General features: G+C 36.4%; 1 protein-coding gene across 4 annotated transcripts in view; it reads right to left on the bottom strand.

Moving 5' to 3' along the window:
* CRB1 (crumbs cell polarity complex component 1) overlaps positions 1 to 15,136 on the bottom strand; it is a 212,163-nt gene that overhangs the window by 112,540 nt on the left and 84,487 nt on the right. For all 4 annotated transcript variants that reach the window (XM_045048542.1, XM_019821930.3, XM_045048540.1 and 1 more), the window contains exons 3-5: positions 12,360 to 12,555; positions 8,876 to 9,015; positions 1,450 to 1,632 (exon numbers count right to left, since the gene is read on the bottom strand). In XM_045048542.1, the coding sequence (XP_044904477.1) occupies positions 1,450 to 1,632; positions 8,876 to 9,015; positions 12,360 to 12,555 (519 nt within the window). The remainder of the gene's footprint in view (positions 1 to 1,449; positions 1,633 to 8,875; positions 9,016 to 12,359; positions 12,556 to 15,136) is intronic.

The following is a 15,136-nucleotide window of genomic DNA, read 5'->3' as shown; positions in this document are numbered from 1 at the left end:
AAGTGCCTCTCCTGTTTGGATCTGCAGATTCATTGGTCAATTATGTCCTTTTGTCTAATGAGGCAATATTTACAATGGCCTCTAACTTCGATATAATTTCCTCTTTATAGACCTAAATGTAACATTGAAAAAATTTATAACTCCCCTAACCTGTTTCAAGAAGAATTTAAAATAGCTGACAAAAATACATATACTATACCAAGATCAAATATTTTTTTAAAAAATAAGAAAAAAAAAGGCATCTATAAGAAATAGGAAACTTAAATAATCCCAGGTAAGGTAAATACATAAATATATTCCAGAAAAAAACTGTATGCTTATAGAACTCACATTAGCTGATAAGATTTCTAGCAGACTGTATGATCGGCAAATATGATGCATTCCACAATTTATTTCATGCTTTTTATCATTTATCAAGATTTTTTTTGCATGCTTTTTACTAAGGGAAAAAGCATGCAAGCTAGAAGTTGGTCAGGAAAAATATTACTTCTCCTGACATTGACACTGGGGAGATTTTTCTCCTATGTGTTCTCATAGAGGGGACAGTGATTAAGGAAATGTCTTCTATAGCAAACTTAAGTGCCATGAATCAAAGATCATTAAACTTCGCAACTGAAACTCTAAAAGGGAACAGTAAGTGAAAATATAAGTGAAAATTTTCCCCTGTTTTCTTATTCCTTATTTACTTTTTTCAGAAATCTTCAATAACAACCTAAATGTTTTCCTCAGGTATCAATTAATCTATTGAAAAAAGAGTAAGATGGAAAAGTTAGATTGTAATTAGTTTTTTCAGTGGTGTCTATGCAGTAGTAGGTCAGCCGCTACTCATTACCAAATATGGGGACTGCCTCCAAACTTCTGAAAATGTTCAGAACACGGAAGCAGACACAAACACAAGTGCTCATTGGGAAACACACACGCAAACCTCCCCTGGGTTTCAGCGTAAGAATGTTCCGCATAAGAGAAAGATAAAATCGTTTACATTTGACATACATGAACAACATTAGCTATAAAGTAGGGGACGAATATTCCTTGAGACTAGATAATTGTTCTCAGTGTAAATATAAATAAGTGCATTAACCTTTTACAGGCAAATATGAATAACACAAAAAGTTAGCATCATTATAAAATTTAGTAACATAAAAATTTCAACATTTTCTGTTTATAAAGTAAAGGATTTGAGGCAGGCTCCAATTCCCAGTATAATGCATAAAAAATCTTTCCCCTTTATACACCTCTTTTATCCTTATTTTTAACATTTTCCTCATGATTTGAAGAATTATGACTTATGAAATACGCTGTTTTTCATGCCCACAAGGGGGACCCTTTGTACCACAGCAGCAGAGTTTATACAGCACGGATCTTACTGCTATTACACCATTTGGTTAAATGCATGATCTGCCATAAAGTGCTAAAAAGTCAAGGCATCTCCCCTCCCCTTGTCCTCACCTGTGAGTCCAGGGGGACAGATACAAACATAACCTGAGGCTTCAGGGTAGCTGAATGAAGAAGGCAGCTGAGCACTGTGTCCGTATTGTTTCTCTGAGGACAGCTCCACACACGCCCCACCAGAGTGGCAGGGGTTACTGTTGCATTCATTGATGTGAGTCTCACACTGGGTACCTGTGTATCCTGCAGGATAAAAGTTCAGAGAAGCTGCTAAGTCAAAGATCCTCAACCGTAGAGTTTAATGCCTCAAAGGAGGCCGATCACTGTGCTGCCACCAATTCACAAGACAACGTGCTGCTCTCAAGGAGCTAGCAAGAAGAAAATGGTAAAGGAAGGCTTCCTTTTTTTTTTTTTTAATTTTGCAAGTCCAATTTTTAACATTTTATTTATGTATTTTTTAACATAATTTATTGTCAAGTTTGCTAACATACAGTATATACAGTGTACTCTTGGCTTCAGGAGTAGATTCCCGTGGTTCATCACTTACATCAACACCCCATGCTCATCCCAGCAAGTGTCCTCCTTAATGCCCATCACTCATGTTTCCTGCTCCCAGCCCCCCACCCCCATCAACCCTCAGTTTGTTCTCTGTGTTTAAGAGTCTCTTACGGTTTGCCTCCCTCTCTGTTTGAACTATTTTTTTCCTTCTTTTCCCCTACGGTCTTCTGTTAAGTTTCTCAAATTCCATATATGAATGAAAACATGATATGTCTTTCTCTGACTTATTTCACTTAGCATAATACCCACCAGTTCCATCCACGTTATTGCAAATGGCAACATTTCATTCTTTTTCATCACCAAGTAGTATTCCATTGTGTGTGTGTGTGTGTGTGTGTGTGTGTGTGTGTGTGTATACCACATCTTCTTTATTCATCAGTTGATGGACATTTGGGCTCTTTCCATAATTTAGCTATTGTTGATAGCACTGTTATAAACATTGGGGGTGCATGTGCCTCTATGAATCAGCGCTCCTGTATCCCTTGGATAAATTCCTAGTAGTGTTATTGCTGGGCCACAGGGTAGTTCTATTTTCATTTTTTGAGGAACCTCCACACTGTTTTCCAGAGTGGCTGCACAAGTTTGCATTCCCACCAACAGTGCAAGAGGGTTCCCATTTATCCACATCCTTGCCAACATCTGTTGTTTCCTGAGTTGTTAATTTTAGCCCCTCTGACTGGTGTGAGGTGGTATCTCAATGCAGTTTTGATTTGTATTTCTCTGATAATGAACAATGTTGAACATCTTGTCATGTGTCTGTGAGCCATCTGGATGTCTTCTTGGGAAAAGTGGTTATTCATACCTTCTGACTGTTTCTCCATTGGATTATTTGTTTTTAGAGTGTTGAGTTTGTTAAGTTCTTTATAGAGTTTGGATACTAACCCTTTACTCGATATGTCATTTGCAAATATCTTTTCCCATTCCGTTGGTTGCCTTTTAGTTTCGTTGATTGTTTCCTTTGCTCTGTAGAAGCTTTTTATCTTGATGAGGTTCCAATAGTTCATTTTTGCTTTTATTTCCCTTGCCTTTGGAGATGTGTACAGTAAGAAGTTGCTGCGGCTGAGGTCAAAGAGGTTGGTTAAGGCCTCTTTGAAAATAGCAGTAGCAAAGGAATCACTTGTATAATAGTGATGAATATTTTTAAAAGACTTGATTAATAAGGCTTGAAATAAAAATAGGACTTGAGGATAACCCTGATTTCCCATTTATCTTAAAGACTCCAATTCCTCAAATGCTGAATTTTTAGCAAGAAAAAAATATGTAAGAAAATAGCCAAAAAGTCAGCAGTATGCACATAGCCAACCCTAAATTCTTTTCTTAAAACTCAAAGTACAGGTAAATGATTACTTCTGCACACTGAGTAAGACAGAATAAAAAATTATTTTGTATTTGAATGGATTTAGCTGACTCATTTTATTACAGACAAGAATAAAAACAATAGAACATTAATTATTTAGTACTTTATAAAAATATTATATATAATATATATATATATTAAATATTATATATAAAAGACAGTTCATGCCAGAACTCTTTCTTTGGTTTTACATACATGTGCACCTGTTTAAAAAACTACATATATTCACATACATAAATATACATATACATATACATATACATATACATATACATATACATATAATTTGTGTCTGTGTGTTGACATAAGTGCAATTCCACTATATACCTGCTTCTGGAGCTTACTTTTTTCACTCCTTTGAACAATCTATCCATGTTAGTAATATATATCTAACATAATTTTTAACTATTGCCAAGTATTCTGTAACATCAAAGTACCATAATTTAAACATGCACTTAGTGGACTGATACATGTTTTGCTAGTACAAACAATGTTGCAGTGGATACTATCATTATATATTCATGCTTGAGCAAATATCTGAGTCTAACACTGGGGTCTATGCCTAGAGGTGGAATTTCTAGGTTATAGGTTATATACATTTATTTTAATAGATACGGATAAAAACCTGGAGTAGTTTCACCATCTATGTACTTACTAGCACTGGAAGACTGTGCATATAGCTCCAAGTCCTTGCCAACATTTGCTATTACCAAATAAAATTTTTTAACAGTTGGTTAGATAAAAAAATAATACTTCATTGCTATTTGGGTTTACATTTTTCCCAGTTACTACTGAATTTAACTTTTCTGCAAATTAAAAAAAAATCATTTCATGACTTTTTCTTGTTTTTCCCATTAGACTGTCTTTCCTATTGATTTATAAGATTATTTATATAGCACTATACATATATAAGCTGATATACGAAGTTCTTAAAGGAACATAATTTGATCTATAATACAAGTGACTTCACAGTCAACTAAAGATCTTTGCAATGTCACTTAACTCCTCTGAGAAATATGTTTTTAAATTTACAATCCAAAATTATAAAACTTATAAATCTGATCATGGTATTTCTTTATTTTAAAATCATCCAATGGCTTCTGCTTTCACACAAACTAAAATTCAAAATCCCTAACCTAAAATGCCTTTTATTATCTGGCCTCCATCCCATCTCTAAATTCCTTCCCTAGAATGTCTTCTCCCCCAGGGCCTTTATGACACGGTTCCCTCTACTAGAATATCCTCCTCCAAGACCATGGTTGGCTAATGTTTAGTTTTGAGACTTAATCTTGTATGACTTTTCTCAGAATGACTTTTCCTCTTGAACAGATCTAAGTATGATCCCTTCGCTTTCTCTCATATCACCCAGTTATCTCTTTCATTGCTCATATAATAATTTTTATTATTTTTGTTATTTTTATGTATAGTTGCTTCCCTCAATAGACTTTAAGCTCCACAAAAGCAGGGACTGCTTTTTATTTATTCACCCTTCCAATACTGAGCAATGCATAAATAGTAGACTTGCAATCAACGACTGAATGAGAGTCAAATAGCAATAGCTATTTAAATTATAATTCTAGTTTTTCAAGTAAATTAGAGAATTGACTATTAATAAGTTAATAATCAAAACATGATATAATTGCTCATTTTGTAATTTTAATAAAAAACCTGAATGGGTTCATATGTCAAATCATAACCACAACATAAATTCTGTTGCTCAACGGTATAATACATATGTCACATATGACCCTTGGGGTCTGTCTCAGTCATCTGAAGAAGACACTTAGATGAAAAAGGAAACTAAAAGCACATGTCAGATCACAATCCTTTGTGGTGACCTCCCCCCAAGAACCCTACGTCTCTTAAACCTGAATATCTACTTTTTTACAAGTTTTTGTAAACTGGTATTTGTTGTGCTACAGTGAACTTATTGAAGAACGTTCCAACTATTTTCAATTTTCTTCTCGGAGTAAGTCTCAAGACTCATGTGCAGGCCAGGTTAGGAAGTAATTTAAAGCCTTCATAAATCCTTTTTTGCTTTCTGACTCATATATTATCCTATTCCTACAGTGAACATTAGGAAGGTTCTGATTTACGGTCTTCCCAGCCCTGTCCCCACCACTGGGGCCCTGTGGGAATTCTGTCTGCTGCTCCCTTTAACTATGTATATAAATAGATTCCTTCAGCCAAGGCTATATTCAATAGTTTTAACAAGTTTCTCCATAAACTTTGTATGAAGAAACAATATGATATTGAGTCAAGTCCCCAGGGTTCTTATGTTATTCTTTTTTTAAACAAATCCGCTCTTACCTGGGTAACATGAAAACTTTTAAGATAAGCATTTAAAATGAATGACACTTCTTGTAATTAATTACTTTTGACATGTGGACCCCAGGCAATTACAGTGGTGGGTTCTTGCCATTGCCTTCAGTTGTGGTGGTCTTGTTTCTTAGATACAGGGTAGCTTGTAGCATGAAATCTTCTCTTTATATGTAACAGTAAGGATAGGGTGTAAGGAAATTCTGAATTTTCTATCTGGGCAAAATCACCATTGTTCCACTCACCCAAGAAAGAAACTCAGAAGCAGACCTGCCCTAAGTCTGTGCCCCTTTCTTAATTTCCACATCATGTCTCTCTTGACATGAGGTTGTAGTTCTGGCAAATAGCCTTATCTCTTGTTTAAAATAGTGCACAACATTTTTTAAGCTAGACTCCCTGCCTTTCATTTTATTTCTCTCAATCATCTTCCACTAAAGTTCCAAAGAGTTCTTTTTAAATCAACAGGGCAGGTTATGGTATCTCTCTGCCCCACAGTGTGCAGGGCAGACAAACAGTATGTGATCTGGCTTGAGCCCTGTCTTGTCCCCCAGCCCCAGCTCTGTACCACCAGCCAACCCTATGTAGTCCAGCATTTTGGAACAATCATTTAAAGTTCTACAATTGGATATGCTCCTTTCCATGTGTGCCTGCAGCCCTTTCTTCCTTCTGTCCTCCTTTTCCTCCTTCTCTTCTTTCCCTAGACAAATAATGGGCTGCTATGTGCTAGCCATGGGGGTCTAGAACACTCAGTCTCCTAATTTTGGTACCTAGTTAACATTTACTGAGTGCTTACTATGGTCTAGGCTGAGCTAGGAACTTTATATATATTACTGGATTTATCTCTAAAGCAACTCTGTGAAGTGGATGTCATTATCATCTTTGCTTTGCAGATGGGGAAACTGAAGCTCAGAGAAGTAAAGTTTCTTGTCCAATATCACACAGCCAGTGAGTACATTTCTGGAATATGCTTAGTGATCTTTCAAATTTTCTAAAATGCTGCCTATTGGGTCAGGCCATCTCTGTACCTCTCCCTTTATTCCCGGTTACAGAATTTATTATAGCTTTTTATTGTACCAAAAATCATACTATACACATTTTTTCACACTGTCTCCCAACTAGAATTTAAATTCCTTGGAAGAAGAGACCATGTCTTTTTGATTCCAGACCCCTGATATATATAAATTATACTGAACTCCATGTGGTTTAAATGATTGAATCCATGAATGAGTGGAACACATATTGATTTGTCTTTTTTAAGGTAGGTCTTCTTAACTGTCTGACTTCATTACAAACCCTCTAGAGAACAGAAAATATTCTCATATGTAATTCCTACCTCCTGTTGTAGAACCTGGTACGTAATAATAGTTGCTTTTTTTTTTTCTGAGTACCTAATATGTTCCAGGCTCTACTTTTATAATTTTATTCTTCTTAATACTACAAGTCATTTTTCATCCCTCATTTACAGATGAGGAGCTGAAGAATGAAGAGGTGACCAACTAGGTCACTCAGTTAAGAAGTGATGGATTTGTTCTATTCCCCAACTGTCCACTCTACCTCTGCTTCCAGATAGAGATCCTTTACAGGGCGTTGTGTGAATGTTGAGTGCTGATGGATGACAAGAATGTGAAAAACACATTTTGGAGTATTTTCAGTATGTAAATCAAGCCAATGACCAAAGGATAACAAAACATGCCCCGTTCATTACCTGGAAGTGGGCAGACACAACCTACAAAGATTTCCGAGCCACCGAATTCCCAACTTCCTTTTACACTTTCACGTTTACTTGTTTGTTTGTTTTACCTACGAAATACATTTAGCCAAAGTATATTAAATGTCCCTTAGGTAGTGAGATGCCTTTCAATAGGAAGCTACTAACAACTTGACCCCAGTCTCCATGCTTCCTCCCCAACCACAGGATTACTTTTTCCTTAGACAGTAAAATGAAAGGCACAAGGGGATAGATGATTAGTAAGCTTGTAACAACAAGATTTTAAATAATCATATGTTTATCATTATTTTCCAGTGGATCAAGAAAGAAGACATGAAATGCTCTCTTATTTCTATCAGTGAAATCCCAGTGAGAATTAGGTTAAAAATATGTTAGGGGCGCCTGGGTGGCACAGTCGGTTAAGCGTCCGACTTCAGCCAGGTCACGATCTCGCGGTCCGTGAGTTCGAGCCCCGCGTCGGGCTCTGGGCTGATGGCTCAGAGCCTGGAGCCTGTTTCCGATTCTGTGTCTCCCTCTCTCTCTGCCCCTCCCCCGTTCATGCTCTGTCTCTCTCTGTCCCAAAAATAAATAAAAAACGTTGAAAAAAAAATTAAAAAAAATATGTTAAGCAGTTTTTTTGATAAAACTAACAGCAATATTTACACGTGACTTGTTGGATCAAGTGTTATATAATGTTTTCTACTGATTCTGGTATTACCTCTACATTCCAGCCTAATTACCCTTTATGTGTAATTTTTAGTTATGGTTTATGTATATTAAACTAATAATTTCAATTATATTATAAATTCTGAGGAGAATACACCTATTTCTGGAATAATCATTCCATACCCTCTATGGGACCATTGTAATTATATTGACTATGAAATATAATACAGTCTCCTAGGGTTTTAATATTGTTTCATGGGTTTCAATATATTCTAGGTATCAGTGAAAATATCTTGGAAGAAAAGGAAGCATCTTCAAGTGAATTTTTCTCCATGAAGACCATGCTAAAATTGATTCTTCTATTCATTTTCTCCTCTCTGTTTCCTCTAGATGGTTCTAACGATTAGGCACATGGTAACCTACTTTAGACAATGCATAGTGTAGCAGTAGGTATGTGTGAGCAATGAAGAATTCAGTTGAACAATGATAACTAGTGGGGTGCCTGGGTGGCTCACTCGGTTAAGTGTCCGACTTCAGCTCAGGTCATGATCTCGTGGCCCGTGGGTTTGAGCCCCACATTGGGCTCTGTGCTGACAGCTCAGAGCTTGGAGCCTGCTTCAGATTCTGTGTCTCCCTCTCTCTCTCTCTCTCTCTCTCTGCCCCTCCCCTGTTCACACTCTCTTTCTCTCTCTCAAAAACAAATAAACAATAAAAAATAACTTAATAAAAAACAGAATCTAGAAGAAAGAGTTGGTTTTAAACCTTTAACAGTAAGATTTTTTAGTTTACGTTTGCCATAAGTGGTTTGTTTCTACTCTAAGCAAAAAAAAAAAAAAAAAAAAAAAAAAAAAGTTGGTGGAAGATATTTTGTCACTTACCAGGCCAGCAGTGACAAGTGTAATTGTCATCACTGTCCTCACATGTAGCATTATTGTGACAGGGTTTTGACCAACATAGAGGCATCAGGGTCTCACAATGTGTCCCTGTGAATCCACTATCCATGCAGTTACAGCTATAGCTGGAGAGTAAAATGAAATTTTCACATCAACTCTTGGTCATATTGAGATCAAGTACCTTTATCCTGTCTCTTCCCCTGTCCATCAGTCTGAGACCCCAGGCATGGCTTTAACACTTGTCTCAAAAACTCTGGGGAATTATCTCTACAAACCTGAACACGTTATGTATTTCCATACTGGTACCTGATTATCTTTTAAAATTTATGATAATCTTTAAAAATTTCATGCAAAATTATTTGGAAACCATGATTATTTGCTTCAGTTTCCTCATCCATAAATTGAAGACAATAGTACCTACGTCACAGGGTTATTGTGATAATTGAATGTGCATAGAAAGAATAGACATGGTATCTGAAACATCAGAAAACACGGAATAAATTATTACTAAGTAGTACTAAATAAAGTTGTTAATATTTGTGAAGGCAGTAGAGAATGATTTATACCACTGTGGTGCTCTTTTATATTTACAGCCCATTAATAAGGTCCTTTATGAAAAATGAAACAATAAATTATTTTAAAAAACAGGAAAAGCCCTTATTATATAAATTGTGACTTACGTTCTCTTATTTTTAGATTACAGGAATATTTTAGTCTTGCTATTTCTATCCATTCATTGGTTGAGTGAGATTATCTGAGAGACTCAAAACACAAATCTGATGGGGATACTTGTCGACTTTATCGAGAGGAGCTTTTAATTTATATGGGATCTCCTCAAGGATTTAGTATTATAAAAACATGGGGTTGCACACTCGGCTTTGATGAAATGAAGGTCTAGGGGAAAGAACACCTATGAACTTACAAAGACTTAGAGTTCTGTTCACTATGGCTTGTGTGAATGTTTACCACCAAACACAGATAAGAAGATTTCACTAAGGAAACTGAAATATTAGCAAATGTATTAAGCCACTATAATTTGTTATGTATTGCTAGTGAGAAATCCTCTTACTAATTAAAATACTTACTAAAAATCTGCTATATATAAGACATTAGAGACAAGAGCCCTGTACTAGAGGCTGGTTAGTGGGCCCCAATTCCTGGAAACTCTATTTGCATATCCCTTTGGTCTACAAGAAACTTGTTTGTTTTTTGTTTCTTGGGTGTATAGTTTCTGACCTTCCCATAAACCTCATAGAAAATGTGTTCATTTTTGTTGTGGGAAACTAAAGTCAGGTTGTATTTGTTGACCTTGTACTCATCTTCCCAAAATTTAGGTACTAAGAGAGAGAAGGGTAAAACAGAAAAATTATCCATGGCACATTACACAAAGAATTGAAAGGTGGCAAGGTTCAGTAGCCTTGTTTTGTTTGCATCTCCATAAGAAGCAAAAGCTTTGTGTATTTTCTGTCCTGATGTTTCCTGGAGGCAGTAAAGCATGGATGGGGGGACCTCCTGCTCTTCCTCTGCAGTACATGTGTGGAAACTTCCATTCTGGTCAGTCTACATGTTGGTCAGTAATCTGCCTTGGGGAATATAGATTCTTGTCACTGGAGAATGATTTGGGTAAAACTGAAAGTCAGAATCAAGACGTGAAATGTCATTAAAAGTTATACTTTAGGGGCGCCTGGGTGGCGCAGTCGGTTAAGCGTCCGACTTCAGCCAGGTCACGATCTCACGGTCTGTGAGTTCGAGCCCCGCGTCAGGCTCTGGGCTGATGGCTCGGAGCCTGGAGCCTGTTTCCGATTCTGTGTCTCCCTCTCTCTCTGCCCCTCCCCCGTTCATGCTCTGTCTCTCTCTGTCCCAAAAATAAATAAACATTGAAAAAAAAATTAAAAAAAAAAAAGTTATACTTTAGAGTTTACAAAAGAAACACACAACTACATTGTTCTATTTAAAATCACATTATTTTGCTGGATATATGTGAAGTACATGTGCCTTTTACTCCTCCCCTTTCGAGTCTGATTCTCTTTGAAACTTAGATTTGGGATAAACTGTATCTTACTTATTAAATCAAGAAGAATTGGATTCTAGTCTTTCTTCTACAAAGAATTAACTGTGTGAACTTGTGGGAGTCACCTAACTTCCCTGAACTTTGGACATCTAATGTAATGTGAGAATATGAATGCTCAGCTTGCCTTCCACTGAGCTGCTGAAGGATCCAACAAAACATTAAATACTAATGTTGTTCAAATTGCCATGCATTTGATAATTCGGTATTTGTGGTTTAAACAGGTATCAGATAGTTCTTTTTAAACTATTTTCTATAGGGGCACCTGAGTGACTCAGTCGGTTAAGATTCTGACTTTGGCTCAGGTCATGATCTCACGGTTTCTAAGTTCAAGCCCCGCATCAGACTCTGTGCTGACAGCTCAGAGCCTAGAGCCTGCTTCAGATTCTGTGTCTCCCTCTCTTTCTGCCCCTCCCCACTAGCTGTCTCTGTCTCTGTCTCTGTCTCTCTCTCCCTCTCCCTCTCCTTCAAAAATAAACATTTTAAAAAAATAAAATATTTTATATATAATCAATTACCATCACCTACATTTATTATTTATATTGTATTAAGGTTTATTTATTTATTATTTTAAATAATAAATAAAAAGCCAATGATAGAATCGGCTGAAAAGCCAATGACAGAATCAACTTCGGAGCAGATTCACATAGCTACTTCTCGCCAGTCTACTCTCTCAAAAGTATTCACCCAAGTCTCCAAACACCTGGACATTCAAGATACAATCAATTTGATATCACTGCCTTTTCCAACACTGTTTATATACAATTTCTAAAGGACTTATTTTTCATCACTTGATTTATATGCTTGTAATTATGTAAATACCACCTTATATTCACATATAGAATAATCTATAGCTTTGTTTTTGCACTTTCCCTATCTATAACAAGTTTAGTGGAATTGAAAAGTTGGCATTTTTTTTGTAATATAAACAGTCCTAGATGATTACCAGAGTGACTTGGAAAATTCTCACTCTTGGGACAAATGACCTCTAAAGGATGAATTTTTGAGTAAAATCTGAATGTTACAACTTTTTGTCATTTAAAGTGCAAAGCAGGGATTCCTGGGTGGCTCAGTTGGTTCTGACTTCCGCCCAGGCCATGATCTCACAGTTCATGGGTTTGAGCCCCCTATCGGGCCCTGTGCTGACAGCTCAGAGCCTGGAGGCTGCTTCAGATTCTGTGTCTCCCTCTCTCTCTGCCCCTCCCCTGCTCACGTTCTGTCTCTTTCTCTCTCTCAACAATAAACATTAAAAAATAAAAATAAAAAAATAAAGTGGAAAGCAGTGTGAACATCTTCAGCTGAGGACATGAGCTCTCCAAAATCCCCAGAGAGGTACAGTAGTGGTTGGTTGGTCAGTGAGTTCTCTCTAAGCCAATCGCCCAAACACAGGAGAAAACGTACCTATTGTGTCCATCTATGCACAGCCCTCCATGGAGACACGGCTGACTGGCACATTCATCAATACTGAGTTCGCAGTGATCACCAAGGAATCCAGCGGGACAGTCACAGAAATAAGCCCCCAGAGCATCATGACAGGTTGCACCATTTAGGCAGGGCTGGGACCAACATTCATCAACTTCCGTTTCACAGTTCACACCTTTTAAGAAAGTCAGCACAGAAAAAAGGAAAAGTTTTAGCACAGCGTTAATATTTTAGCTCTTTGCCAGTGCTTTATTTACCAAGGCTTTTTGTCAAATGTTGTATTACCCAAAATAATTTTCCTCTTTAATTGTAATTGATATTAACTTTCTGGCATGCTTGTGGGAAGTTGCACAATGCAGAGCAGCTGTTACTTACAAAGAACTATTGGACACAACAGCTTGTGGCTTTTTAATCTGTTGGAACAAGTCATTTTTAGAATAAAGTTATTGTTAACTGTACTTTTGTTGGAAGCTTTATAGGGACCGGTCAATTTTCTTCATTATTTTTAAGCAGTTAGTTAGGCATCGTAAGGGGAGTGGGTGCAAGCTCAGACTCCAAAGCCAAATGACCCAGTTTGGAAACCTGGCACAGCCACTTATTGGCTGTGTGATCTTTGGCAATTCCTTAATCTTTCCATATCTCAGTCTCTACACCTGAAAAACGGGACCACTACTTGTAATTACCTCATAGGATTATTATTACAATTACAATGTGTTCTGAAATGCTTATGATAATAGGTGGTACTAAATGCTGCTAGAGGGAAAAAAACAATACTTGGTCCTTCTATATTTATTGTACAAATATGATGTGCAATTATTTCCTTAAGTGCTCCTTCTGCATAAACATATTTTAAATTTAAAATTTCCATAGTGTTGTAAAATACTACTTTTAAATAGGAAATCAGTTTTGTGACATAATATAATTAGTATAAGCTACTTCATTTTGGGGCACCTGGTTGGCTCAGTCAGTTAAGCGTCCGACCTCAGCTCAGGTAGTGATCTCACAGTTGGTGAGTTCGAGTCCCGCATCGGGCTTTGTGCTGACAGCTCAGAGCCTAGAGCCTGCTTCAGATTCTGTGTCTCCCTCTCTCTCTGCCCTTCCCCTGCTCGCACTCTGTCTCTATCTCAAAAATAATAAACAAACATTAAAAAAAAATTTTAAAAGAAGCTACTTCATTTTAAGGTAATTTACATGAAAAATCTCTATTTATTCTCCCCAAAACTGTAAATGAGTATTTACTATGCAAAATATGTTTAAGACTTATAAAAGTAGTCATATGGAGATAACAAACCACCTTACTGACTCTATCAAAATAATATTTGATATACCATAATCAAATTTGCATACATGTTTTAAAAGACACAAAAGGGCAAATATCTATATTTACCTATCTTTATTTCTATTCCTACAACCCAGGATAATAGATTATGTATTAAAATGATATTGAGGGATTTTCAAATGACTCAGAAGTTGCTAGTAAGAATCAATCATAACTTTAAGCAAAGTGAACTATGCCCACCCAGGAACGTTTGGTCGATGTGGATTTCCATAGTGCTCTGTGAGCAGAGGGCAACTGCTACTTACTCGACACCTGCCATATGCGGTGTCAAGGCAAGGTGATATTACGTACATTCTTGTGTTTCATTCGAACTCCTTTAAGGTACATTGACTTGTCTGTGTCCCATAGCTCTTCAATGACTGTGTTTCTTCAATTCCTATCACCACCTATTCCCGTCCTTTTGCCAATCCACTTTTCCATAGTGCCTTTGCTTATATGACATTAGACTAATACCTTTGGTATCTTAGTCATCTATATTTGCTGCAAAGGATTAACATACAAAGCCAAACCAGTGGTTTAAAACTTGCTAAAACTTTTCCAAATTTTATTTCATAACTCCAATCAAATTCATATATTCATCTGCAATACACTGGATTACTTCCTCGTGCTTCAGAAATACATTATAAGCCATTATTTTAAATTCTGAAGCTCCTCTTATAAATTGTAGCCCAAATAAAGAAATCGTGATGTACGTACAAGAATGTGTTTCAATAGTTTAGATATAATTTCAAATTCAACTAGTGACTTTCGGGTGATTTATTTGTATTACCTTAATATTACTTAACAACATGATTTTTATTGCAGTTTATCACTGCTCCTAATATAGACAAACATGATTTGGTCTACGTCTGCATGATGCCAAAGTAGTCGGATGAAATGTGGTAAATACAGCCAGTCATCCAGATGTTTTTGTATTTCCAGATGCTGGCTTCATAGATAAAACATCTGGATAACTATGATTTTGATTTTTCACTTGGATGCTTACTGTCACATGCTTATAGCCTTTCAATATACAATTAATCAACATTCAAAACATACCTGTACTTGTAGTCCATTCCACCTGAAAACATTCATTTTATGCCTAGTGTTTTTTAAGTAGTGCACCATGTTATTATAACTATATGTAGCAACAGCAATTGAATACAGTTACAGTGAGTAGCACTTCTATGGCTGATTGTCTAAGAAATAGAAAATTCATAATTCTAAAATTCTTTCACAAAAATTCATCCAGGAACCAAACCAATGGTTGCAGTTCATTAATAGTTAGTAATATGAAACATAAGAAAATAGAAAGGGTATGAGAAAAAAAAAAAACAGGGTAAGGAGAACTCGCACCCAAAGAAGAAAAAGTATAAGACAGGAAAAAAAAAATCCCCTGATGTCATTAGCTTTGATGAATCACCAAAACTAATACTGA

The sequence above is a fragment of the Felis catus genome, chromosome F1 (genome assembly GCF_018350175.1).
Source record: "Felis catus isolate Fca126 chromosome F1, F.catus_Fca126_mat1.0, whole genome shotgun sequence".
In the NCBI taxonomy this organism is placed as follows: domain Eukaryota; kingdom Metazoa; phylum Chordata; class Mammalia; order Carnivora; family Felidae; genus Felis; species Felis catus.
Note: the sequence above shows the minus strand (reverse complement) of the source record. Positions and strands in the feature narration are given on the sequence as shown.